Source organism: Haemaphysalis longicornis, unplaced genomic scaffold, assembly GCF_048455015.1.
Source record: "Haemaphysalis longicornis isolate Haplotype H1 unplaced genomic scaffold, Haemaphysalis longicornis Haplotype H1 scaffold_4, whole genome shotgun sequence".
NCBI classification, from domain to species: Eukaryota; Metazoa; Arthropoda; class Arachnida; order Ixodida; family Ixodidae; genus Haemaphysalis; species Haemaphysalis longicornis.
Window position 1 is genome coordinate 39,066,039 of NW_027526361.1, and position 24,337 is coordinate 39,090,375.

General features: G+C 43.2%; 1 protein-coding gene across 1 annotated transcript; it reads right to left on the minus strand.

The window, feature by feature from the left end:
* Window positions 1–381: 381 nt before the first annotated feature.
* Aralar1 (calcium-binding mitochondrial carrier protein aralar1) lies at window positions 382–24,330 on the minus strand. The gene is made up of 18 exons (XM_077706455.1): window positions 24,233–24,330; window positions 24,039–24,095; window positions 21,979–22,038; window positions 21,747–21,889; window positions 21,527–21,642; window positions 21,266–21,405; window positions 21,021–21,167; window positions 20,348–20,489; window positions 18,758–18,854; window positions 6,336–6,426; window positions 6,096–6,171; window positions 4,706–4,914; window positions 4,536–4,616; window positions 3,976–4,116; window positions 3,740–3,878; window positions 2,109–2,267; window positions 1,657–1,747; window positions 382–1,545 (listed from the first exon to the last, which is right to left on the minus strand). Exons 1-18 carry the CDS (start codon window positions 24,272–24,274, stop codon window positions 1,386–1,388), a joined length of 2,091 nt encoding a protein of 696 aa, XP_077562581.1. The 5' UTR covers window positions 24,275–24,330; the 3' UTR covers window positions 382–1,385.
* Between the last annotated feature and the right edge of the window lie 7 nt (window positions 24,331–24,337).

Sequence of the window (24,337 nt, forward strand, 5' to 3'; positions counted from 1 at the left end):
TTTTTTTTTTCATTTTCTCTATAACACTCATTGTCTTGCAATGCATGCTATGCCAGTGCAGCAAGCCATTATGGCAGTTTTTCACCCCCAATAATGCTCTAGGAGGGTGAGGAGCTCCACTGCTGATGTTCAGGTGTGAGACAGTCAAGAACTACGTTTGTTAAAGGGAGAAGGGAGAAACCAGTTCCAGTAGACTAAAAATTTGTTGCCGCTGGTGTTCTGCTATCATTGTGAGCGACCAGTGTAAGCAGTGTTAGTTAATCATCTACTGGCATCTCCAAGATGCACGGTAGTGCCTTAATTTTATTGTTGTGAATGCACAGAAGACAAAGAGAAAAAAAAACGTTGGTCTTGAAACAGACAACACACGAGGCAGAGATGTGAAAGTGCAACATTTAGTTTTTAATGCTTCTGTACAGATGAAACTGCAGTGCTATCGTTGAACTTGGGGGGGAACAGGGTACACTTAAAAGAACTGTACACAATCTAGGCAAAACGTGTAGTGATTACCATTAGTGCCACTGCCAAGGCACAATACATTCAAAGAGCAAGTGTGACTAGGACTGTTAAAGCAAACGTACAAAGTAAAAGGTCATCACGTTCACACAAAAATAAATGCAACAGACTAAAACGAGGAAGAAACGTAAAACGAAGGATGCTAAATTGCAAAGGCTCAAAAATCTGGCAGCGCAAAGGCCTAAAAGCAGCCCGCGGTGCTGTTTCCATGGTAACCTGACTGTGACACTCCGTAACAACGTTTGTAAAAACCCCACACACTTGGCAGTCGATCAGCACATTGGAACACCAACCTACTGACAAAAAACGGGCAGCTCTCGGCACCTCAAACGCAGCTCGTGCACTAATTAACAACTGCAACAGTAACATGTAGCTGCTTGTAAAATCGGAAGCAATGTTTTTTTAAATACGGGACGCTCCATTCGAGATGCAAGAAGGAAACGAAACTCTGTTGCTGCTATGAACACGGGGAGGGGGGCAAGCCTGTGCTAGCAAACACAAAAGGGTGTGCCAGTCACGTATAACAGCGACTACGCGAGAAAAAATTCGAACATTCCTAAACTGGCAGTTAAAAACTCAGCACCACAAGTTCCTCGGCTTATTACGGTCAAACCTGGAAACGTTCGTCTCATCTGGATACAGCTGTCAAACAAAAAAGAGCGATCCCAAAACGCCGCCTCGCGTGCTACGGGGCCTTAATAAAATACGTGCTAAAAACCGGGAGAGGCGGGGAGTGGTGTGGATGGCTCACCACCTAGGTTACACCGCTGCCTCCATGAGCAAGTTCTGTACACTGCACCCTAGGGCAAACGAATGCCGACGCATTCCACTCGGGAAACTGTTCTCTAAAGAAGCTAGGCGCAGGTCCTCTAGGCGGACATGTTGTACCGGGGCAACACCAGCCCGAATTTGGTCTCCATGCCGCTGAAGGTGGCCAGGGCAATGCGGTAGCCGCCAATGTGGTCGGGGTTGTGAGATTTGATCTCGCCTGCCTGGACGGGAACCTTCACCTGCGATCCTGTGGGCCTCCTGTCGAGAAAAGCGGACGTGGTCAGTCGCGTGCCAAGCAACAATGGCAGACTTTTTGCAATAGCGCCATCGTACGTTATGGGACTTTGCTGAGCAAGTTTCTCTACGCACCTTCCTCCGAAGTCGATGTAGAACAGCCTCTGGAGGATTTCGTACGTCAGCAGTGTGAAACCAAACTGTGGGGCTGACCGGAACACACGTGCTGCGCGAGAGCAAGATGTTTGTGTCTGCTACGTGGTGTGGCAATGTCGCTACATGGCAAGAATGACAACACCTCTACTGACAAGTAATACACATTTTCATTGGATTCTGACCCCAGAAGCTTTATAACGTTGGTTTCGAAGCTGCATACATGAGTATGAAATGCCCCATGATAATGTTGTCCTCCTAGCTAGCATGCGAGCAGTCAGCCTCGAAATGCAAGCACCAAACGGAACACCAGATAGCCCCAAGCATCCACAACAAGAGTGACTGTACACGGCACACAAAAACCACCCCAGAATCACTTGCAAACGCACACAATTGACAGGATGTGTGCAAGAGAGATGCCGAGAGGCACGTACCTGGTCCTCCCTTCCAGAAAGCCTGTCCACCTTCCTCTTTCCAGATTTTGCGGCAAGCATCCAGGACGCCGGAGTAGGTGGTCTGTCCCTGCCTAGCTGCCACCTGCAGTCTCGTCTTGATGACATCAGCGGGTGTCACCAAGTATGCGGCTGGCACACCTGCCAAGAGCCAACTGGGTCACTGACCTGATTGGGAGGACATGCTGATGGGTGGCTCCATTCTCCAAGGCACTCGCTCACTGAAGCGCTACTTCCCGATCAAAATTACCCTAGAGCCGCTACAGTGCAGGCGGACAAAACTGCCATCTTTCACCATTTTTGTCTTCCTTGCAATGTTTACCAGCAGCACATTTGAGATTATTATCACAAAAGACAGGGTGTTAAAGGCAATTTTCATGTACACTATGAACAATTTCCACATCACAGCCATTTTGGCAAGACTTGGGACCTGAAAGCTTTTACCACTCCCAAATACTGCACATCACCTTATATAGTATTTAGAAGCTGGTCTTGAAGCATGGCTGTCAATGCCATTACCTGGAAACCTTCATCACCATAAGCCCTTTGTTGGCTAAGGGCAGATTATACCTTTAAAGGCAACCAATTGCTCTCATCCCAGGAGGACTGAATCCACTCTTTGTCACTGAATTCTCCAGTGTCACTGCTACAGCTATATCTCCATGGGTACGCGAGTACGGATTCCTGGGAAGTTGGTGTCGCATTGCTGAAAAATTCACAGCGCATGCAGACAAGGACAAGAAAGGGGAGACACCACAGAGCGCTTCCTCCAGCTTTCTCAGTTTGTACCGTCCATTGGTATCCATTTCTAAATTTCAGCAGCTGCATTCCATGGCCTGCAACTCTCTTTTCTCTCTCTCACCTTGTCCTACAATGCCATTCACATTAGTTTGCAGACGGCATTCGCTGCCAACCTGCACCACACCACAAAATGTCTTCCTTTTGTGGACGCTACTTTTCCCTTTCAACATACCTAATGCTGCCAAAGGGCTGTCAGAAAGCCAATCATAGCCCTTACTGACACCTGCAATTCTAAACTGCTCAAATCTGAGGGCCTGTTCACACTTGCATGTTCTCCTCATAAAAAATAGGGGAGGTGGCAAGAGGTGCATTCAGGCTAATATAAGATAACCTAATATTTACAAGATCAACCACCCTAAGGGGGAGCCCAGGTGGTTTGGATTCGGTTCAGAAGTGGCTTGTGAAGTAAAAATTCGTATCCAGCTCCAAATAGCTCCATATGCCCACTGGTACGACCATGTCACTGAGAACTAGCTGTTTGTATAAACAGCTTCCCCCAAATGCAGCGCAATACTTACCAGCAGGCAAGTGTGGATCAACTTATGTTTCCCGGCATTTCACATCTTTCTCTCTGTGTTGCGCAGATCAGCATTTTAGTAAGCTGAACTATGCCTCTATGTGTTCTCTTTTCCTCAGCCTCCGATTCCCTACTGTGCAAAGCATGGGGAACCTTCAACACAATATGCTGACAAGACCTAATCACAAGTCTAATCCTGACTCAGTTTAAGTCTAATCCTCACTAAGACCTAATAAGGCAGCAGCACGGCAGAGGCCCGCAAACGAGTATAACAGGTATTGTCGGGGCAGAGCACCTGCGATCATAGCAGAAACGAGCAGGGAGCCGGGGCCATTGTGGCCCATCTCGTCTGCAAACTTTAATTTGCAGTGTGCATAGGTGGGGAAATAGATGGCCGAGAAGGGGATGTCTCGCAGGAAGCATGCGCGGGAGCCCTGCAGCGTGGAGGGAAAAAACAAAGAATTCGGATTAGTCCTTTTAAGGAATTCTCAAGAATCTCAGACAGTAGTTTATGAGGGAAGCAGGGCTTGCCTTGTAGAGTCCTCTGATTCCCAAATCCTTGATGACTGTCCATGCCCTGACTTTGGCTGCGGATGCGATCTCTCCTGCCACCTGCAGGCGAATCTTGACTATCTCCAAGGGATTGGTGAACATCACTTGTGAACCTCCAGCCTAGGAAAAAAAAAAAAAAATAATAATAATAAAAAAATATCATGTGGCAGACACCCTACCCATCAAATCAAGGCAACTTCCTGGAATGATGCGGAAGGTTTCACAAAGGGCTCATGACTACCCTTAGAAATTTGCTGCCCTCAACTCGTCATTGTATCTTATGCAGGCGTGGCAAAGGGACCACAGTGCAAAGAAAACACTAACGGAGTTGGAACGAACATGGTGCAATGAGAAGGAGCTGGCTGATCAAGTGTTGCAGTAATTGTACACATTGCGTATAAAAGGGGTGGTTTGAAATATGAGCATTAATTTGTAAAAACCAACACTCGTATTCCTCCACAGCTTCAGCTCATTTGCGATGCCTTTGTTTCTGTATAATCACTATGAATGGCGCAGTTTCTTTTTTCAAACGAACTTACACAGCCTCCGGCCAAGATTTCTGCCCATGCAGGGATTTCTCCTTTCCCGGTCGTCAGCTTGTCTCGCACAAAGTCGTTCACCTGGAACGCCACAACAGAAAACACAGCTTCTGGTTATCAATCTGCAAGTACAGGATTTGCCCAAAAGGTCTGCCTGCCCCCGCACTCACGGTCAGCTTGATGGCCTTCTCGGGGCACACGCCCACCAGCTGGGGCAGCAGCCCCCGGTAGAGACCGAAGAGGCCCTCGTGTCGGATCACCTTGCTGGCACAGTCCCAGCTGTTGCGGTACATCAGCTCCCCAATGTAGGAGCCCGTCCGCTGGTTCTGCATGCGCGTCTTCACCAGGTCGATGGGGTACACCACCGTGGCGCCCGCAGCTGGAATGGTGCGCTGGCATCAGCATCGTAAAGAGGACGGCAAACTCGGAGAGACAGATGGATACTAACCAGCGCTTACCAGGACATGAGAGCAAAAGAACAACTTGGGCGTCTGTGTTATTTACACTTTTCCTGCCCTCTGTAGGCACCGGTCAGTATGAATGACCACCATCACCTCTACTATCAGCTTCCCAGTGTCTGCTGCCCGAAAAAGGACTTCGACTTGCTCCTACCCTTCATCATACGAGACCATTCCACGCTCCCCAATTTCTTCACAGCATTCCCCCATCAAGTCCGCTGTCTTCTCAAACCTGTCATCTCACCCCCGGTAGTTAGACGGTTATCAATCTGCTGTCAGCATTGTGCTTCTGTCGTGCATGTAATCAAACCAGACAACTTCATCGAAAGCCAATAAAACTGAAAGGTGTTTTTGAAACTGGCAAACACTTTCCTCTTGGAGAGTGCCAAACCTCAGTTGTCACCATTTTTCAAGATTGACTGCTGCCATTTTTCAATGAGCCTGTCACCTTGACTGCTACCTGCTCAGGCAGTTTACGAAAACCTAATCTCACTTGAATCACCATGCTTGTAACACCCATGAGCTCAGTGTGACAGTGATGCAATGAAAACTGGCACAGCTTGTGGTTGCCATGGCCACAAAATGGCTAGGACGCAGGCAAACAGAAAGGTACATTAGTGGGCTCATCTTGCCACAGCAGATGACACTATCTACAAATGCGTTTGGTTATAACACGTTATGCGTAATGAATGGGAGTGCTTTCCCTTTGGTGAAGTGTGAATGCACTTTGTCACGAGGTCGTGCTTACTTATACCAGTGAAATAACTCCAAATAAACAAAATCCCATTGGGCTTCAAATGCTCAAAAGCCTACCCTACACTTTGGTATACGTTTGTTGCACCTGTTCATGTCCAGCACTGGGTCATAGTTTATCCACAGCATGTAAGTGGAATTGAGAAGACTGCAGCCAGCTACGCAGTATGTTTGAATGCACTGTTGAGGCAGCCCAGTAAAAATCCCTCAACATTTCCCTTCTGCTGCACATAATTGCAAAGAACTGTAAACTGAACAAATTGGCAATGCATTGTAGCTAAAACCTATGCCTGACATGGTTAATAACGTTTCGATCAGATCGTTCACCCAGGAGAATTGGGGCACTTACCACCGGCAACAGAGCCAAGAGTGAAACGGTACACGCTTTCGAGAAACTGAACTCCAAAGCCTCTGTCATCAGGGCCCTGAAATGACAAAAAAAAAAAAGTATGCTACATTTAAATTGGGATTCCATATACTGTTCAGTCCTACTACGCACGTCGCACACTAACTTAAGACAACTGAGAAGATAAAAAGGCTTGGCTAGTGAGTATTTATTGATTAAAAAAGCTTAAGTTTGCAGTCGTACCTTGACAGCTTTCACCTCAGCGATTGGCCTTGAGAGAAACCTTGTCGGCCTGTAGGGAGCTATTCTTTCCAGGTCTTCGTACGTTACACGCCTGAAACCATGCAAAAAAGAAGGACAAGGCGAAAGTGTTCAATATGCCAGGAGGAGAGATAAGGCAGAGGTACAGGACCACCAATGCATTTCACTCCCCTCTCATGAACGCATTCACACAGGTATGGTTCCTGATTGACAGTAAACTAAATAAAGCGCAACGGGTACAGGCATGCAGGCGCTTGCTAGCTTCTATGGTTTGGTTTACACGGCAAGGTGAGTGGGCAGTAAGAAAAGGACAAGGTGCTCACATGCATGCACAAAACGTATTGCACTGGATTCACATTCTGAGAAGGAAGCGCTGCATTGTGGAGGACGGCACTGTGGTACCAGCTTGAATAAGCTTACAAGAATCTAATAATATGCGCTGTCGGGATAGTTGGCATGTCATATGAAGTAGCTCAAGCGTGAAAAAGAACAGAAACAACAAAAAAAACGAGTCCTGTCGCCTCTCATCCCGGTCCTTTCCCACACTATAGCTACGTACATATATAATGCTTTTGAATTTCTCAGCTGCTGTAAAGTAAGTTTGGGAGCAAGACATTGCCTTTTAAGACATGGGTTGATCATTTCTCTGAAGCGAAATCCATACCATGCATTAGTTACACTGCCGTTGTTGAGTGCATAATGGATAGATTGGTCTTTAGCTTTCTTTTCCCCCATCTAACTGCACCATAACTGTAGCAAGTAGGAGGCCAAATCTGTTGAAGCTACGTAAAAATTTTATTAATGCAGACAGCGTTCATGTGCAGAATTTGAAATGTTTTATGCAAACAAGATTGGTCACGGTGCCTTATACTGGTCACCTGCCTCCCCCAACCCTCCTCCCCAAAGCCAAAAGGGCTATAAAATATTAAGCACACTGACGCCCTGTCGCTTGAAATATGCTAACAGTTGCCTATACCGCTTGCTTTGCAAATCGAACATGGTGGCTTGATTGAGAGGTTTAAAGTTACAAGAGAGCCAAGCTGTAAACTTCAGCATTATTTTTGCATATTTGCATTACTAATTACGCATAATGACAAGGTAGTCAAACATGGCTACCTAATTTACAGGTTTCATGTAGCGAAAGCACCAAGCTATAAAATTCAGCATTATTTTTGCATATACGAAATATTACATGTAGAGACAAGGTAGTTGTACTCTGATACAGGTGGCATGCAAGAAGAACTGGGTGAAGGCTGTGCTTCATGCTTTTAAACCTCTGTAGTCTAAATCTGTATAACCTGCACTACAACACTAGGGTGAAACTTTGGCACATAAACTCTCGATCTAAAAAAAAAAAAACAGGTTGCAAGATCACGATCACTACATGGGTCCAAAATTGAGGCACAGTGTTCCTACCCCACATGCTGACAATATTCACAATGCTGTTCCCAAAGCAGCTCAACACTTTAGCCTCCAAAGCTGGCTAGCACAGAGCACCTTGTCCAATTTCTTGATGCCTAAACTGGCAGGTACTACCACGTGAGGTTTACTAAGGTGTGACAAGTGCAATAATCACTCAACACCCGTCTCTGCGATTGTAACTTGATCATGCACAGCATAGGAAACACCCTGTGGCGGTCCCCAAAGATCAACTAATTAGAGAAGCAACAGTAGAGCTCACTTCCACAATGCTTTTAACGAAGGCATCATTTTCAAGCGTGTAAAGTTTCGCCAATATCTCAGAAACGTTATCACAAGAATTAAGAAACAGAAGCAAAAATAATTTCCATTTTCAGGAAGCACGAGAGAAGCACTGTTTGAGCTTTTTACGGACCTTTAGACAAAGTCTCACTCATAAGAGCAAAGCAAGTGCTACCACTGCCACCTAGTTAAGGGTAGAGTTAATGAAACGAAAAACAATTTGACTACCTCCCATAACCCTCAGCTATCGCAAATGTCAATTTAGAGCACAAGTCATCAAAACACAGTTTCATGCAATCAAAGAATAAGGCTTTGTCCAGCCTTAAATCAAAGTCTTGTGCCAATTAGTGCAGTTAAGATTTAATGGCACAAAGTACCACATAGATGCTACATGGACTGATCATGACTGTCTTCAGTTATGAAGACAGCTGGTTCGATTATGAAGACAGGGCATCCTTTTAAATGTGCTACATCGTAGGTTTGTAACAATAATAATAAGGCAGGATATTTCGAGTGGTATGGCCTGCTTACCATTCTGGTTTCCAAAAGCCTTTAGTAATAACCTATTTGAAAAGTGTCACTATCTGGTATGCTCTTTCAACAAAAACAACAACAACAAAAAACATTTGCTTTTGAAGTTTCATTTAGAACAAACCTAATTTTTCTCATAGTTACCAACTCTAAAATGTTCCTTTACATACTATGTTACCATGGAAGCAAGAGCTACTGCATTTCAGCAACACTGGCAATGTGTCAGTGTTGGAACTCGCATCGTCTGATATTTAAATGTTGCTGCATGCATAGGTTTGCTTCTATGTGTGCCTGTCTTTGTACTGCATCTCACTGTACATCGCATGCACTTTTTCAAGCCACAAAAATTGAAAATTCAGAGTACAGCATCACTACAGCTTTCCAGTAATGCCCTGCTAAGCTCATGCTGTGATAAACCAGACGTTAGAATCATGTATTACATTGGAAAATGGCAACGTGCATATTATTTTACAACCAGTGAGTGTGAAACGCATGGTCTTTTTTAAAAACAACACCCGTTAAATTCATATGTTGGCTTGCTTATTAATCACCCTCAAGAGTAATGAAATTATTAGAACCAGATGCATACCTACAAGCTAGCTAAGTGAACACCACTTTCGAAAAGCACTTCCCAGTTGTGATTAGGTTTTCCCCAGTTGTCATTACATGCAAGCGTAAAGATGAATTGACAAACATAAAGCAATGCATTCAGCAACACAGACAGCTACAAAGCTATTCGCCACAGGGTGTTTTCTATATGCTTGCAACCGTTCATAGCAAAGAAAAAAAATACATTACTTAAAGGCAGCAAAACATTGAGGTTGAGAGGACTTTTTTGGGGTTTTTTTTCCGACAAGAAGTCTCAAAGCCACAAACCTAGGCAAAAGATTGCCACAGGATTGTAGGTAAGTTCTGCATTTTCGCAGCCTTGTCACATGCCAACATGTTTACAACAGCAGTTAGCCTGAAGCTAATGCCTTTGAGACCACTCCTGCTTACCTCTGTAATTCACTTCATCTGAAACTCGTATGCTTTGATTCTTTTTACCCAGAGTGCAAGAAAAGCTCTTACGAATAAAACGCTACACGTTGTAAACTTAGCAGGCACAGTAGGCTACGCACTGTCACTAATGCACTGTGAATAAATCGACGCATTTCTTGCACAGCTAAAAATTGTGACTGAACTTGTGCTGTAGCCAATAAAACGTGGTTACTTGTTGACTTGCCGAGTGCTTCCTTATAGCACAGGACACTCCTTTATCTGAGACCAAAGTAATTCACCAGCCTCTGGCAGCATGCAACGCTAGAATTCTAAAACTTCCTGGCTAGGGTAAGCTGATAATGTTTACGGTTAAGAATTAAGGCAGGCTGATATTCAAAATTATTCCCTGTTGAAGAATTGTTGGCAAGGTGACTGTTACTGTGCGCTGTGGCCCCTTCATCTGCAATTACTAATAAACATTTCTCAAGGTCAAACAGCTGGTTGTCATGAGCAATGTATTGTCTGTGACAAGTTACTTTGGTACCTGAGCATTCCGTGGGAGTTAAAATAACTGTTAAGGGATTAAAGCAGCCACTAAATGACCACCTGATTTAATCTAAGCATGAGCAAACTGGAAGTTGAGGTGAGGGCCTGGGATTTAGGACACAATCCATGGATCTATACTTCTGAATGAAGCACCAAGAAGTAACTTTAATGTTTTACTTGCTACTAAGCCACAAAAATTTCAGTCTGAAACCTTCAATATTATCCACCTGAAAGAGGGGGGACACTGGTCTTGAGAACCGAAAATTTGTCAAAAAAGCAATTTTCCGTAATTTTATTTGCAGTCTACAAGTCTCACACAATGTGCAGTAGAACCAAGTTGATACGCTCTTGGTTCATACGATTTCCCGGTTAGTACGCTCTAAAATTGTGAACACTAAAAATTCCCCGTAGTACGTTTCTTACCACATAGTATGTTTTCCTGGATAGTACATTTCTCCCCGCATTTTTTTTAACGTATCAACGAGGTTCTACTGTACCTGCAAAGTATTATGAGCTGTACCTTACGTATTTACAAACATGCAGCCCTATGAAATTCCCTAAATGACTGTTTTTGTCTGTTTCCAGACTTTAAGCTTTGTTTTTTCAGAATTAATTGTTCTTCCACGAGGTCAACTGTACTGGTTGGATTCGCACAATTTTTGGTAAATTTGAAACCTTATGAACTGAATAGCATACTAAGACCACAAAAATATAACATTTGTTTTTGCTATTAAAAAGTTTTGTGCGGTTCATGCTACCATAATATTAGTACTTGCTGATAAATATTTAATTATGGTTGTAGCTTTTGCAGTATCATGCTAAAATTGCTGCTTTGGTATACTTAGTTACACTCCCTCGTCTTTCTACAGCACAAGGATAAAAAGCATTATAGTACTTAATAGGTAGATCATAAAAGAAATTGTCTGAAACAGAATGACAACGTGTTCTGCAGCTCCAAAACTGACTGCATATTTGGACTCGAGTTAAAATACACTAACACCAATATTTAATCTCTACAAGTTACAAAATACGTCAAGACCAGTGTCCCCTTCACCAGTTTGTGCCTATTAGCCTGTGTACAACTAATTGATTGGAAAAAGAAGCAGTTTTCATATCACTTCACGTTTCAAGGCTCGCGCGCATATTCGATTTTGTATGTGTGTGTGTATGCGTGTGTATTTGCTTGATACAGTTGACTTCATATTTGTTGTTAGTCTTGCCTACCGGTGTTATATAATTTGTAAACTAACTCTGTTGATATTATGTGCTCCCCCTTACTCTATGTCCCACCCCATGGGTCTGTAAGGTATCTTGAATAAATAAATAAATAAATAAATAAAAAAGGCTTTCGCCAAGTTTTCGTTGTGTAGCTCGCAGTCCTGCAATGAAGACTACCCCAACCAAGTACAAGACTCCAATACGACTTACACAACGTCATAACATGCCCACGACAACCAGCAGACGAGGCAGCCACACTGAAACGCGAGTGCCAATTTGAAGCAAATGCATTGCCGAGTCGTACAATGCATTGCCTAGTGGTACTGCTCAACATATTGGCTTGGAGACTCTTGCACAAAGCCAGCTGCACATTATAACTGTATCGCCACTGGACATCCACTCTACACGCATTGAGACTCGCAGCCCAGCCACACAGCGTTTCACGAGAGCTGCGTCCTCCCCAGACACAGAACACGAGACAGACAAAATGGTCCCCAGAGGCACAGACGAAGATGCCAACGGCTCGCGGTACACCCAAAAGGAGAACGAGAGAGAGAGGTGTCTAGAGAGAGAGGCGTGCTTTTTACGGGAACGTTACGCTTTGCGCGCGTCTCACACTCTCCGCGGTGTGTATGGTACAGTAGAGGAAGACAGCCTGCTGTGCCTGGTGGGGAAGTGGTTACCTGGGAACCTCCTCCTGCCTTCGCTCGTGGAGACAGAGTCCCACAAGAGGAAGGTGCAGTGGGTCCCCACGGGACACTTCGGGGCGGTCCGGTGCACCACCGCTTACACACCCGTGTTTCTACAAGACAAAACCAGGTGCCTCCTGCGACACTGTCCCCCCTCGATTGGCCCCGCCGCACACGCGCCGCTAACACCCACTCGTCACGCCTGCGACACGGAGGGCAGCTCAGCCGGCTGCCCTGTCCAGAGCCCAGGGCCAACCTTTTGCCGTCGAGGACATGCCTTTGTTGTGCGTCTCGCAATGACAATTCTCCGCCTGGAGGCCACGGTGGTTCAAAGGCCCCAATGGTGCTCCTTCAAGGTGCGAGTACAAGGAGTATGCTGTGCGAGTACAAGTACGCTGTAGTTTTGCCACAGACCTGGTCATTATACGAAGCCTGATTCCCTCCTCCCACTATGTATTAATTGAAGGGAACTCCCTTAATGCCAGTGGTGAATCACACCATGCAGCTGCCTTAACCCATGCACATCTGGAGCAACTAGAGGGGGCGGGTTTCATCATTTTAGTCGGGTAGCAAGAGCTAATGTAAATCCAAGGACTACACAGCGGGACATTATGTGGGCTGTCTTGCTAGTGGTGGTACTGAAACCTCCACTTAAATTCCTGCACTTCGCTGGTTCTTATTACATTAGCTCCCTGATCAAAACCAATTACAGTCGACTCACGTTATTATGAAGTTTGTGGGAACCACAAAAAGCTTTGAATTAACTGAACTTTTAATCAAACAAAGATAACAAGAAGAGCACTTCCATTACTCCAGAACAAGTTTCCCTTCTTGATTTTGGTGAGAATCTTGACTTTTGTCACCATGTCGAGCATATGACATATGACATGGGTTGCCATGATAGTTGAGACTTATCACTAAAATCGAAGCCTGAAAGAAGGTTGAGGACCTCTAAAGAAAGAGACGCGTAGGCTGGGCTGTTCTGATGCTTCAAAATTTTGATTTTTATCAAGAAATGACAGTCCCCTTGATGCCTTTTATTCGAAGTAACTTTCACTGAATTGCGTGTAAAATTGCCGGGACCAGCATTGCGTTCCCAATTATCCGAAAGTTCCAATTAAGCGACTTCGAATTAGCCAGAAATGACTGTAATGGCTTTTGATGAATCAATACACTATAATCAATCAATACCCCTAGCATAACATCATATTAGGCCACAACCCCTCTTTGCAAATCACTTGATAAACTATCAGCGCACCCTTACCAACGTTTTCGGCAGCAACAAAGACATGCTGACGGTCAAAATTTTGGCCCTAGTTCAAGGCTTTGAGTGAATTCATAATTAAACGTTAGGAGCCCTTTTTTTCTTATGCATGTGCCTCAATCTACCATAATAGATTACCACATGGTGAAAGCAGCACTGTTGTGTCCAGACCCAGTCTTTTCACACACTGCTATAACCAAAGGGCAAATATTCCATCCGTTGAAGCTGCCACACAGATCAGATTCTTTCTTCAGAACTTTTTCACAAGTTATTTCATGCCAATTTTGAGAACTTAACTAAATTTAGAAATAACATATAAATGGGAACTCAATCAGGTGCAGTTAACGTTTTCAAGCATGTATACGGACGGATATGTGGATGAAGCCAGACTGCCCATTACTGCAAATTCACTATTAAGGCTACTTTTTTTTTTAAAAAAAGAAGAAACACTGATGCACAATGGCCATTAAAATTTAAGTACAAAGTCGGTATGCAAGTCTGGAACTGGACAAAACAAAGTGCACTCAGAATGTGGTCCATGGAAGTATTTTTTTTTTTTATTTGCACGAGAAAAACACGAGGCCACAAATCAATACACAACAAATTGTACCATTCTTTTCTAACAGCTTGATGACCATTTACACGTTTAGTTGTCATAATTTTGTTAAATAAGCGCAGCTCGGAGGCACCGGACAAATTGTCTACCAACCAGCCGTGTGAATTGCAACAAGTGTCACGAGCGGGACGTGACAACAGATTTACAACGTAAAGGGGAGGAAAGCTTTTTGCTGAAATGATGTGTGGGCACAGAAGTGTGAAGGAAAGCAAAAGCCTTGCTGACAAAGGTGCCTGGGTGGTGTAAAAATATGGACTCACGTCACCATGCTCATGCTATGCCTCCATCTGCAGTATGCAAAAACAACAACAACAAAAAAAATCTAACACATTACAGGTGGATTCATCAGTGCAAGAAAATTTACCTAACCCAAAAGGCAACAACGAACTTTCTTATGGTCTGAGCTGTTCTCATTAAACCAAGGAAGGATCAGCTTGCAGTCTCTGCATGGTACAGCTGTGAAGTCAAATGCTAACGTTTTTCGTACACATACGCCTTGGCGTGTTCAACACCCCAGTGCTACTAGGCCTGATACACAAAGGTAATCCTTGTTCAGTGATAACAGCAGTGCTGACTGTCTAAGCTCTCATTACTCTGATTTGTGTTTGCTGAAGGTTGTACTATGTGGTCATTTCTAACCTTCAAAGAAACTTTCCCGCAAACAAACAAAAAAAAGTTAATGGAAGATTCATTCAAGGATGCATGATAATCTTGGTCGTACCCCCCCCCCCTGAAATTGATACTCGGCCCAATGCAAACGTAGTAATAAATTTTCAAACCACAATGTATGCAGAAGTTAGGCTCACATTAAATGATTCAATGCCCTACTAAGCGATGTCTCTCTTGAAGAACCATTTACATACATTTAAATTGCATCTTTGTTGTTCACTGAGTTTCCAGTACAGTATACAAAAATACTGCCACGAGACAGTTGTGCTTTAATTATCACCAGTCAGTCAGTCTCAATACAAAAAATGCTAAAGTGCAAGATTACATTACATCCGTGCTCAGCTGCCGCCTCGACTCCGTTCGAACCAAATGCCACTAGATTCAAATGCAAAAGTTAATTCTCTCCACTAGGTTTTTTTCAATGGCTTTCAGTTTAAATGTATATCGAGCCTAACGATTGTCATGGAGGGCATTTGAAGCCCTCAAATGTCTTTGAGACATGAACGCTTGTGTCCTCGTTTCACTGTCTTTACGCAACTTCTAGAAAATTAAAACTGAAAACAGAACACCAAGCACCTGAACAAATTTGACGACTGTGTCAAGTAATTGATTTTTCCTGAAGTTATGCCACTGAGAGGGGTTTACCGACACCTTGCTCTCTAGCATGCAGAGAGCAAACTGCGAAATTACGTTTAAAGCGAATTCTAAATACAGGTGGTGATGCTTCCATTGCGAGAGATTACCTCTGGTTCTAAATGTTACCCTGTGGTGTGAAAGCTGAACTTACGGCAGCAGCGTAATTACGGCAATGAAACGAGTGAATGACAAATTTTTCAACTGATCAAAATTGTAGTGTAGCACGGCAAATTCCAAACACCATTTCATCTTTGTCATTAGAGTCCAATGACATTTGTTTTGAATGCGTTTGAAATGCCAGTGGAGCGTGGCTTCCCTCCAAAAGCGGAACAACCTTCAGTGGCAACTCCTTATTATCCTACAAATGATTCACAATTAGTAAGCATCCCTTAAACTGACAACTATAATGCACGCAAAAAAAAAAGGGGGGGGGGGGGGACTATTTTTGTATACCCTGTTATCAGTACCTAGTTCTGGGAATTTTAACAAAATCCTCAAACTAAATCAGTATATAGCTTGTCCCCACGTTGTATCTTGAATGTTGTGCCTTAAAGGTTGTTACAAGCGGATTGCTGTAACGTGTCTGACAAATAAATACTTGGTAACACGAATGTTTTGATAAATGTTGCAATATACATTTTACAGAACCACCTTGTGCTTGCTAGGACTCCTCTGCTGCTAAAAAAAAAAAAAAGAAACGAAGAGCAACTTGACAGAACTTAACAAAACAAACAAAAGCTGTTGGACGACCTCTATTGCATGTGGGAAAGCTCTTGTTACTACATGTATAGAACAAATAAACAAACAGGCAAGGGCGGTTGAAAAGATGCAAGGTTTGCAGTTCACACTTGAAATTTCAGAGCAATTGAGTTCTGGCCGTTAGGAAACAACGCACCTGCAACACATATGCACAATCTCACACTTGTACAACAGGAATCTTGTTAATTTCAATACATACCTTTCTTTGTGCTTATGGGAGAAAAGGAACACCACATTGATATGGCTATACATTCATAAAATAGCATGATGCTGTTATGCTGTGAGCTGCAGAAGAGAGTGCCCAGACAGGTTTATCAATATTATTCAGAATGGGGTCCAAGAACTTGATGTTAGAATGCTCAACTTTATGTTGCAGAAATGTTATAGTGAAGGTACTAGTACTGTACGTTACACCTACAAGGATTAGTCATGTTAACAGGTGTCCTGGGCTAACAATTAAGGGGGCACATGGGTCTTTGATCAAAAAGTTTATTTTTACAGTTATGATGATGAAAATTGGGGGACATAAGCAGTTTTTCATTCTGATTGTAGATATAAAATTTGTTTTTGTGTAAAATGACTATGTATATTCGAATTTATTTGTATTTTATTATTTGTTTTTTGAAAGCCTTTGTAAAAGAACTGCTGGAGGGATGCAGCTGAAGAAGGCACCAGTGAACTGTGCACAAATTAAGTGCAATAAGACTAACATTACCATTCTATCCGGTCTGTAGCAAAAGTTACGACGATTTGAAGTTTGGACCTGGAAGGCAAAACAGGTTTTTTTGGGCTCCCACCTCTAGAGCACAAACTTCAAACGGTCGTAACTTCTGCTACATACCAGATAGAATGATACTGTTAGTCTTATTGCACTCCTTGATTTGTGCCCAGTTCACTGGTAACTTCTTAGCTGCATCCCTCCAGCAGTTCTTTTACGAAGGCTGTCAAAAAATCAAATAATAAAATACAAATAAATTTGAATATAGTCGTTTTACACAAGAACAAATTTTATATCTACAATCAGAATGAAAAACTGCTTAGGTCCCCCAATTTTCATCATCATAACTGTAAAAATAAACTATTTTGGTTTAAGGCAAGTGTGCCCCCTAAAGTTGATTATTAACTTCGGTGCAACTGCTCCCGGCAGCAGAGGATGCTTTAAAAAGATGATGTAGGTACAAAAAAAAAAAAGGGCTATCAGTAGCAGAATAAAATGTCGACCTGTGAAAATAACGGCACATGATGCCGGTACTACACCCCAATTTTCCCGCGGTAAATTAGAACGAAGCTGAGACCTGCTTGTTTTAATTTCCCTAGCAGCGCATAACCTTGGTTTCCAATTCCCTTTCCTGAAAACGCAATGAGTGCCAATATGCAAGATAGATCCTAAGCTATATGAAGTAGCGAATGCATACCCCTTCCTCAACTGACATACGACACTTTATAGGTAACAAGACAGGAGCTGACACATGTGCACTGCCTTTTTTTCTTTATGAAAATATTTTAGAGCCAAGAAAAATGAATAATTAACATTTAGTTTGCGTAAAGTAGCAGCATAAAAAAAAAGAGAGGGAAGGGAAAAGGCAGAGCATGGAACTAGTCGACACAGCTGTTCTAGCAGGCAGTTGTTAAACTTCATGTAAAGTGCTTTAAGGGCAAAAAAAAAATATATATATATCTGGTTCGAAGCTGGCTTGTATAGTTCTTCCCATACCAATTCTGAACATGAAAGTTAAAACTTTCATATTTGAGTTCGAATGTTTTTCTTACAAATGACACATCCTCAGCTCAATTAAGGAGACTTGCTCTGCCTCAATGCCTTGGATTTGTCAAACCCCATCATGAAATCATTGCTACAGGCTGACCGGGCTAACAGCCAAAAGCATTGCAAGGGCTTCATCAGTAGGAATGCTTGCTTTTTTCTTCCATGATTCATCACATAATTCAGGATTTACCCAGGACAGTAATTCCATTGGCAACTAACCTACATGTTGCTTCAAGTATCTTGGAGCTTGCATGTGCTTTAGGTGAGCTAAGCCCGAAAAGCCATGACAGTCAGTGGCATCAACTGATGGGCTTCATTCGAAGATATCGAAACAGGGCAACCACCATACAGCATTTATATTGCTTAGAATAACAAGAAACATCGCCTCAATGCTTTCGTAGACCCAAAGCAACCGCTGACGCATGTGACCTAGCAAAATTTTAAAATTGACACGTATCACATTCACATGCTGTAGACGTATTGCACAAACAGTGCTCACATGTCCAGTAGATGTGCATTTGCTAAAAGTGAAGATGTCTCTCAGTTTTCAAACCTCTTCACTTTTCTTCTAAGAACTGTTCGGCCCAGACTTTTAAGAGGCAAACGAGGTGGCAGACAGAACTCTCAAAATAGTACAGGACCTCTGAGATGTTGGTTGCCACAAAGATGATTATAAGGTTCGATTTCCAACAATTTCAGACTGGAAGGTCAGATATGAGGTCCTGGCCACCTTAGTTGCTGCCCTGGGTAACAGTGCCAAAAGGCTGCTACAACTATTTTTGCCGTGAAACCATTGACAACTATTTCCTCGTCAAGCTTTTCCACGTGACAAAAGCCTTACCATGCCGATTCACGTTACGCCTGACAGCTCATTTCCCTGATCAAGTGCCTAATCTGAACACACCATTGGTGCCAATTTATTGCCCCTTACCTTACGCGGTTGTGTTTAGACATGCCCTGCCTACGCCTAAGAAGCCAACGGAGATGACTGCTGCATGCGACAAGTTCACAGCGACCCCATCGGCTCACCCTGTGGACTGGTGGAGAAAGCCGCTGAGCTGGAAGAGGATGTCGATTTCCAGTGGTGTGACCTGGGACATCTGCTGAGCAGCATACAGGAACTCCTCTGCACAGACACACAGGGTGCAAAGCAAACCAAACAATCCTCAAAGACATACGTAACGAGTTCTTTCAAATTCTCAAATTTATTCAGAAGAGTACAACAGCGTATTAACATTAGGGGGAATTTACAGGAGGATTTGATGATGATTGTGGGGTTTAACGCGCCGACGCAACGCAGGCGATGAGGCGCGCCGTAGTGGAGGGCTCCGGATTAATTTTGACCACCTGGGGATCTTTATCGTGCGCCGAAATCTCGTACACACGGGCGTTTTTGCTTTTCGCCTCCATCAGAAAAGCGGCCGCCGCGGCCGGGAATCGAACCCGCGACCTCGTGCTCAGCAGCGCAACGCCTTAGCCACTGAGCCACCGCGGTGGGTCAATTTACAGGAGGAGGTCCCAAGGTTTCTGAACCACAGGCAGGACCTTCTGTGCTGGTTGTTTTGGAGATAAATTATGAGCACAATACAACAAGTGTTGCAGACGTTATACAAATCTTACTGAACATAGTTTAACAATAGGATATTGTAGAAAACATAACGAATCAAGGAAAAAATTGGAAAGTTGGAATCAATTGACAACAGAACAACCAGGGAAAAAAAATGTCAGGCAAGCAAAATGTTTTTGGGAGTTAGTGGTGAGTAGCAACAAACATCTTTTCTAAGAAGAAAGAGCAAATTTTAGCGCAAAAGTCCTGCAGGATATATTTTTCAATACGTAGTAATGCAGCGTGCTTATTCAACCGAATGCTGCAGGCTCATCGATTTGTGGCACCTGAATTTGTAATCTTTAAATACAGACTACCTTACATGCTTTGCACTGACGCAACACTGTTTTCAATTGAACATGAAGTTCTACAGCCAACTCCCATCAATTCGACCACAATTATAGCCATTCAGGCATAAAGGTTGTTATTGCACATTTTATCCTATTCTTCAGGTTATGCTACCAGAAAATGGCACTCCCTCATGATTACACCACTTGTCCCGCAAAATAACTGCTTTAAATATTCTTTTTTCACATGTACCATTGTAGACTTGAATGACCTGGCCAATGATGTTTCACAAAGCTCATTATCCTTATTCGAGTAGCACTTGCTTTGATTGTTGTTTTTGTGTTTTTTATTTGCCGTCGACTATGTTTCTGTATAATTATGTGTCATGTTATGCCCTTGCTACAAACATGTAACCCACCCTGCTAAAATCCTGTATCAAGATCGCAGTATTTACAAATAAATTTGAACTTTACTTAATTCGATTTCTTGCTTATTTAAACCTGGCATTACCAGTCTTACCAGAACTGGATGAATGAATCAACTGTATACGCCAAAGCTCAGCTGACTTCTTTCTGGCAAGTTTTCCATTTCAGTCAAGCTGAGCTTGCAGACAAAAAACTGTAACAAAGTCCTTTTTCTTAATTTCCCCCTTTCTGTTTTGAGTTCTTTCATTACCCCTTTTTTTTAGGAATTCATGACACAGCCTGTGATAAAAGAATTCTGACCTTTGGTGACTTCCAGGGACGTGTTGCCTTTGGTGAAGTGAAGATAGATTCTCTTGATGAGCTCCATGTTGTTGAGTAGAGAGTTGAAGGCCATGAAGTAAGGAAACGTCACTTGGTGGCCTCCAGAAGCAGAACCTGCAACCTATACAAAGAGCGCACAAATTCTTATTTATATATTTATTTCTACTTAAATGCGCCCACTAAGCAACAATCACACAATCGGCGCAACATCAACAGCGAGCCTCATGAACGAGGGGCAGAAGCATGTCATGAACGATATCGTGACTTTTTTGTGTTTAGTTCAAGTCGCACCCTTCTATGTCACTGCACAAGCCTTGAAGAAATTGCTTTTTGTCGTTGCGGGAAGACTGCTTAGCTGTACTATACATTTACAAACAACCTCATTTTTTTTCTTCTGGAACTGTGTTTATTTTATTGCACCATACGTAACTAGCAAGAAAACTCTATAGCCTTTTTAAACTTAATAGACGGTCGAGAAAAGAAGGGCCATCGCATGCCCGCGGCATGTTTGACTTACGGCCACAAAGTAAGACATACGAGGCTCCTGAAAGTAGACGCAACAGCATTTCTTTTTTTCATTCTTTTGCGCAAGTATCAGGCACCTCGCAGCGACACAAACTCACGGAAGTGCAAACGATATGTCAGTACTTACAGCAACCAGATTCTTCTTCACGTCTTCACTGAGCAAGTGTGACTTGACCGAAACCATGATGTCACTGAAGTCCATAGCAGCTATGACGCCGCTACGCTTCTTGTCATACTGCTTGAACGCCTGGACGGCGTGCTCTTCGTGAAAGTCCTAGAACAGAACATGCCGGTTGAGCCAAAGAGAAACGCAACCGCACAAAACCATAATGACCGTTTTCACGGTCGCAACACTAGAAAGAGCACACTCACGTGCAAAAGTTGCGAGAACTCCGCATAGCTCACAGTCCTTGCATGATTCGCTCCAAAGTGAAGCGTCATGAAATCACTCTTGAAGTCAAACGGAATTTTCTCGTAGAGTGTTGTCATCTTGATGATCTCTTCAAACTCATCTGCAAGCAGGATAAACAATGGAAGGCTTACGACTCCCTACTACAGGCTGCCAACTGACCAATCTAGAATCCTTTACACCGCATATCTTGCGGTGTATAGAAAGAACGTCGATCCCCTTACCATGCGTAACTGAGCCTGACCCATTCGTGTCAAACATTTGGAAAGCTGCCTTGTACAAAGCGTCTGGTTGACACAGCACACCCTCGAACGCTTGAAATTCCATAAACGATATGAGCCTGGAATACGAAAGCACAGGCAAAAATAAAGCATTAATATTGTGCGCATTTCTTTTCTGTAATTGATCAAATCCTTTCATTTTGCTAGCATCACTATCACTCACCCATCTTTGGAGGTGTCAAGAATGCTGCCCAGCATGTTGACTGCCTGCTGATTGTACTTTGGGCCTTCATACAGACCCAAAAAACCTCGCACGAAGTCATTGGGTGTCATGTAACGAACGCCGTCCTTCTCAACGCTGGCATACTGGAAGGCCAGGCCCGAGTAGGTTAGCGACTTTTGCACTTGGTGCAGCATAATGTTGGTGCTCGGAAAAAAATACAATGCAGGCTTACTTTCTCAAAAACTTCCTGAAGCCGGTCACTGTCAGCTCGTCGAATGTACTGTTGACTCCCCTGCAATGTAAGAGAGGTAAGGGAATCATCGCAGTATGCAAATTGCACACAAAGCAAGCTTCTCATTTAAGTTTGGTTACAGGACAGACTGTAGCATTACAGATGTTACACAAAATAACCACACCATGCTTACTACCATCAATGTAGCACCTCTAATGCTCAAAGCCTCTGGCTATCACTGCTGACTTTACTAACAGTTTCGTTAAATACTGTTAGTATGGTTAGTGAAATGAGCAGAAAAACGAGCACGGTTAGATTTGTTATTAATTTCTTACTCTAACGCCAATTCGTGTAAAGGGTAATAAAAATGACATCCAAATGATCAAAAGCACATGCAACTATCTACCTCTAAATGCAACTTATTCAATGGTTTGCAAATGAAGCTAAGGATTTGTACTACAAAAGGCAAGCCATGTAACAAAAAATCAGGACATGGCAGACTTGCAATGCTGCAAAACGTGAGCACTGGCACAAAAAAAAAAGATGACCACAGCCAGCTGTATTCGCACAAGTTCTTGAAATGACCTTGACCACACAGATGTAAACATCAGTGAAGCAATGTTAGCACCATAGAAACGTGTAGTTTCGGGCTTTAAGAGCCATGTGCACATTAATATTTTGCGAAAATTTTTTTTTATTTGACCGACTTGTTGATGTTTCTGTATAGATGACTTTAAGAGCTGCCCCCATAACCCAAGAAATTTTAAACCTAGTGTTCAGTGTAATTTTTTTTTTTTACATGAACCTTTAAAAGTTTCAAAGAAGTTTTAGGAGTGTGTTGTTTCATATACCGCATGATAACCTTCCTCTATTTTCATTAGACTTGGTGCAAGATTTTGGTAAGCTATCTCTTGGGAGTCAACGTTAATTAGTAACGTGGGACCTCCTCACAGAGCATGGTGAACCTATCACAGCCAACAGCTTGCATGAGGGCCTTTGCAAAACGTCAAGTGATTAAATATTAATTTCAGTTACTTTAGTTTTTCATAGTAGTAAGTTCTTTACGAAAGATCTTATGTTTGCTTACCCGCAGTTGAATTTGAAATATGACAATTAGTGAATGCAATGGCAAATTAGAAAAAACAATATCGCGTACATCCCATCTCTGGGTATTTATCGTTGACAGGTGTCTTTTAACACTGGGGAAATGCAACCGCAGCTTAACTAACATGAGGATAGCTTGCTTGGCATATAATAAACCATCAACTACCATAGTCAAACATAGAAACTGAGGCACAGAACGGTCTACAGTAGGTCAGTGTCATGTGAAGTGCTTGTACGCCAAGTATACATATAAAAGCGAAAATACGAGGAGACGTGGAAGGGGGGGCAGAGTTAGGTGGCGGCAGAAAGTACTGAGTGAGAGAATACTCGTTTATACACAGCGATTTTTTTGCTGTTCTGCGCTCTCTACGACGTTAGGCGCGAAAAATTCTATTCTTGTTAATATTTCGACCAAAACTTTCAGGAACAAAGAAAAAAAAAGTCTTTGGCAAAACGGTCGATCCGTATTACGAGTAGCCCCCGCCCTTCTTTCGGAATAACGAACAAAATTGCGGAGGACGCTGTGGAAATCCCAGACCGTGCGCCAGATGATTTTGCGCATACGAATGAAACGTCATCCAGGCATGCAGGTCAGCGATAAGCCGCGAAGAATAGCTTTGCAAATCGCCATGGCAATCGCGTCGAGTAGATGCGAAACCGCAGGGTTGTAAAAGCGCTAACGACCGGTGGGGCAAGGCAAGCCTTCCCAAAACGGTCGCCCGCTAGAGGTTACGCTAGGATGTCGGTCAACGACTGAGTGAAAGAAGATCTGGTTCGGAGAGCTGTCGCGGACGTCAGCTATGCGCGCTTACACGTTTCAGTGATTGCTGCTCAGTGTGCACGTTTTGCACAGAAATGAGCGACAGCAACAGCACAGAACAAAAACAAAAAGAGGCAAAACAACAGAACAACAGAAAGCGAAGACAGTTTCACCGGCACCGGGCTTCATATCATACCTCGCATGATGCACGGGTGAGGAGCAACCTCAAGAGACCGTAATCTTCCATACCGGCCTAGGTAAAGGAAAATGCAAGAGAAAACAAAAAGAATGCAAAGGAAAACAGGCATAATTCTACAGCACGAACTAAGGGCTACAAAACGCAATTGATTTCGCCGGCTCAACAGCTAAAAATGACAACATTTGCCGTACCTTTTCTTCGAGCAAGGTCACTTCAGCATTCTCAGTGGCCATGATGTGAAAAGGGAAGCAGCGGTCTGCATTCCTTGCTTCTATTGGACCAATCTTTGGGCCGCT

Excerpts from the sequence above, each read along its gene's own strand:
- Aralar1 (XM_077706455.1), bottom strand. The coding sequence starts at position 24,274 with ATGGCCACTGAGAATGCTGAAGTGACCTTGCTCGAAGAAAAG. Across the intron at positions 21,890-21,978 it reads TTCAGGAAGTTTTTGAGAAA|TATGCCAGCGTTGAGAAGGA; the intron begins GTAAGCCTGCAT and ends CTGGCCTTCCAG. Across the intron at positions 21,406-21,526 it reads GTCAGGCTCAGTTACGCATG|ATGAGTTTGAAGAGATCATC; the intron begins GTAAGGGGATCG and ends TCCTGCTTGCAG.